The following is a 3877-nucleotide window of genomic DNA, read 5'->3' as shown; positions in this document are numbered from 1 at the left end:
ATGTTTACATGGCAAGGCAATACAGGAAGCATTAAGAAAATTATGGCATGCATTTCCCTCCTCAGTGTTAGAAACATCTCCACAGAGGGTTAGAGAAGATATGAGCAATATCACCTAATACCAAAGTGACTTAACACAAAAACATCATGAAGCCTTCTTTCACAAAATTCAGTAGTTTTTAATCACAGTAATATTAATGGGCCCAGTGTATGTATAAATTACAAGTTTACAGAGGCAAAGCAAATCCTACTGCACAGACTGAGATTCTTTTTCCCTATCCTTGTTTGCTATTTGTACAGTAGGCAAGTATACAAGCACCTTAGAGATTTTGAAGTATTTCCAAATAGACTGACCTTGCTATTGCTTTCAGCCAGAAAGCATTTCAAGTTAGTCTGCCATATGTCAAATGTTTGTTCATACAACTGCTATGTGTTACACACCTCCATCATCTGCCTTAGTGGGGATTTCAGCTCATTATCAGAATTACCAGTATTGAAAGTTCCCTCATCATTGTATCTAAACTCTGCCTTTGATGATAAAACTTGCTCATGTTTCCTACGTGCTACTCTAGACACAGAGTTAACTAGTAGTCAGCTCAGTGTAGATTACTTATATAATACAAGAAACAGTGGATGAGGAGAAACAAGTAATTGCTGCTAGGTGTCACTAAGGGAAAGCTGGATAGCTGCCCTTGCTCTATACAGAATGGACTAATTCATAGGATCCAATCAAGGTGCACCTCTTAAAGATCTTTTTAATGGAAAGGAAAAAAAACCAAAAAACATTTGTAAATAACTTTCTCAGTATGTACTTATCCTTTCAGCACAACTATTAGAAATCAGATCTGAAGCTTGAAACAGCCCACCCTAAACTAGGCATAGATCACCACATCCCACAGGTGTCCAAATGCCATCAGTAAAGGCATCTATAAGCAGGTGCTAAAGGATTACATTAACAAGATGCACTTGCTCACAGGATTTATACATCGATGTAAAACTGTATCAGAAAGTTTCAGCTCAGGTCTGATATAGAGCTAGACAGGCTCCTGCTTTTCTGCAAAATATTGTGGGGGCTTGGATCTTCAGAGCTGTGTTATGATTCCAGGGTCTTCATCAATCCTCAGATACTTTCCACTTGCACGCTCCTTGAGTGCCCAGTCATGGAGAAGGCTATAATCATAGTGTTCCTCATCCACTCGTTTCAGGAAGGCCAGTCCAGAAATGGCCTGCCACTCCTTGAGAGATGGGATACGAATTTCCTTTACAGTCTCACTTCCTGGGAAAAAGCCAAAGAACTTCCTTACATTCTGCATGGCATAGAGCCTGGAGTGCTGATCTGTCGCCTCATCAAAGAGCTCCTGCTCGTTGTGGACATAGCTGCTCCAGTATCTGAAATGCAGGAAGCTGAGTGGGGAGAAACAGCTTGCCAGGCAGTAAGAAAGGAACACAGTGATGACTACCACAGCAATCAGAAGCCAGCCAGCCACCTTCTCACAAAAAAAAACAAAAAAAACAAACAAACAAACAAAAAAAAAACAAACAAAAAACAACCTGTTAGAGCTGAAAATACTCACAATGATAACGTTTGAGCACCAGAAAATCAAAAAGATTATCTTTACTTGCTTTTCCTAAATAATGGCATTAACAAGTTATAAGCCTGGAAAGCATCTGTTATCACCAAACCCAGTCCATGACTACTAGAGACAACCACGTAGTAAAATCACTTGTACAAGTTCAATAAAGTTCTGTTGTGCAGTTTTAAGAATATTGTTTTCTCAGCTATTATTGTTGTAAGAGAGGCCATCCATATCCTAGACTACATCAGCTTATAACCTGTTTAAAAACAGTCTCCTCTGAAGTGACAACTTAATGCTTCCCCTGTTATTTACCACGTATACATACTTTTAGAATTGAGTCTGATCTAAAACCCAAGATTTTACATGGGTTCACATGAAGCTCTCACAGCCTGGGCCTCTTACATTTCTTCTGCTTTAATAAAGAAACTTCATACCCTCCTTGGCTCTTGAACTCCCATTTATCTTACTTGGCAGTAATTTTCAGGACACTACACAAGGAAGAATATATCCTCTGGTAGCAGGTAATAAAGGGGATAAACAGATACAGTTCTTCATATACCTAAAGTTCAGCTCCACTTAAAAGAATAGGCTTCAAAACACACAGAGATTTAGCACTCAAGACAGAGGACACTGATCTTGTTTTAGCCTAACCCTTTGCCTGCTGAATATATTCACCTCTCATCATCAGGTTTACAAGCAACAGAAGCAACTAGAGTTACTCACTTGTGACTGGTACCGGAGGAGGAGAATCACTTCATCTCTTGCCCGGCTCAGCTCTGGAGGAACCAGCTGACTACAGGGAAATGTAGCCAAGATCCTACTGCGCTCACCAGTGGTAACGTTAGGAGCAGCTCCATAGTAATACCCAGGGACATACTCGCTCACAGCACAGATATAATACGAGCCATTTATCAGGGTGACTGCAAGCCATGTGACTGGAGCAACCAGCGCCCTCCCAGTGATGCTGCACAAGACGAAGCAGACCAGCTTGCATTTCAGCAACCAGTTTGATGAAGTCACCCTCCCAAAATGAGACCTTTTGCCCATAACTAGCCTCCAAGTCTGGTTGTTCAGGGCATAGCCAAGAATCAGAAGGATCAGTGCAGGCACTCCTAGGAAAGCCAGCCCATAGATCAGGTTCTGTCCAACATGGCAGGGACAGCTGAATGTGAAAAAAGAGAAAAGCTGCTGCCCACCAATTGTCAATATTGCAATTATTGCATTGGCAATAATAACCTCTTTGCCTTTTAGAAAAGTTAACCACTTTGGAAGAAAAGTCATTTTAGATCCTATTCTTTACCAGATTCTTCTGACTCAAGTCAACACTAGCTTTTAGTTATATTTAACTAGTATTAATGGCAGAGCAGAATAAACATCAACAGCTTAAAAAAAGACTACCACCAAACAACACCAAAAAAATCCCTGCTATTCTTTCTCCTCCCACTATTTTTCAGTTGCTTCTTTGCTAGCTTTAAGTATGCTTGCAGACATCCACTGATGTGTTTTAATTGATTCAGTAATTTATCTCAGCTGTTCTGGAAAATTGAGCTTTTTAGGCTGTTGTGAGCTCTGCCAGTCCCTTGCTAATTGTCTGAAATTAACAATAAATTCCCCCTACCTTTTAGATGACACACAGTGCTGTCAAACTGATGGCTAACCTGTCAGGATTAATTGCCAAGCTGTTTGTTAATCAACAGTAATTAGCAGGAACCTGGCATGAAACTAGGGAAAAAAAAAAGAAAAAAAAAAAAAGGAGCCTTCCAGCTATTCTTCATGAAAAATCATCCAAACCAATCCTTGGCAAATGGTCTGACTTTTTTAAAAAATGAAGGCTTCCACTTTTAAATAAACTTATAAAATATTCCATAAGTTGCACAATGTTTGGAATCCCAGTGCTGTTTGCTTTTGATGTCAGTTCTGGGGCAATTCATTGTCCAAACACTGGAGTTTGAGAAGCAGTTAGCTGTTGCATCATGAGAATTTTAGTGTTTCACCTGTAGGTGGCAAGAAGCTGGCATATCTCTTTTCCTGACAGTGCTGAATGTTTCCTTTGGAAATTTGGTTGGAGTTTTGTGGGTTTTGGTGTTTTTTTTGAGGGGGTGCTTTTTTTTATTTTTTATTTTCTTTAGGTTTTTTTTTTTGGGGGGGGGGTTTGTTTTTTTATTCTTTTTATAATACACACATAAATATAATCTACTATTCACTTCACAAAATGTCAAGCCAGCTGGCATTTATATAGTGTGCTTGTGTTTACAAGTTTTAAGATTTTCTACAAGTATAGTCAGTCCTATTGCATGGACA

At 39.4% G+C, this 3877-nt stretch overlaps 1 protein-coding gene across 1 annotated transcript; it reads right to left on the bottom strand.

The window, feature by feature from the left end:
* Window positions 1-1081: 1081 nt before the first annotated feature.
* Window positions 1082-2857, bottom strand: CALHM4 (calcium homeostasis modulator family member 4). Its single transcript, XM_062488747.1, has 2 exons — window positions 2300-2857; window positions 1082-1486 (listed from the first exon to the last, which is right to left on the bottom strand). Exons 1-2 carry the CDS (start codon window positions 2855-2857, stop codon window positions 1082-1084), a joined length of 963 nt encoding a protein of 320 aa, XP_062344731.1.
* Between the last annotated feature and the right edge of the window lie 1020 nt (window positions 2858-3877).

This window comes from Cinclus cinclus, chromosome 3 (genome assembly GCF_963662255.1).
Source record: "Cinclus cinclus chromosome 3, bCinCin1.1, whole genome shotgun sequence".
In the NCBI taxonomy this organism is placed as follows: domain Eukaryota; kingdom Metazoa; phylum Chordata; class Aves; order Passeriformes; family Cinclidae; genus Cinclus; species Cinclus cinclus.
This window is presented reverse-complemented; position numbering and strand designations above follow the sequence as displayed.

What these genes read in the sequence shown, in the direction of transcription:
- CALHM4 (XM_062488747.1), bottom strand. Translation starts at nt 2,857, where the DNA reads ATGACTTTTCTTCCAAAGTGGTTAACTTTTCTAAAAGGCAAAGAGGTT. An exon ending in TCCTCCGGTACCAGTCACAA is followed by an intron (nt 1,487 to 2,299) that starts GTGAGTAACTCT and finishes TTTTGTGAGAAG; the next exon opens with GTGGCTGGCTGGCTTCTGAT.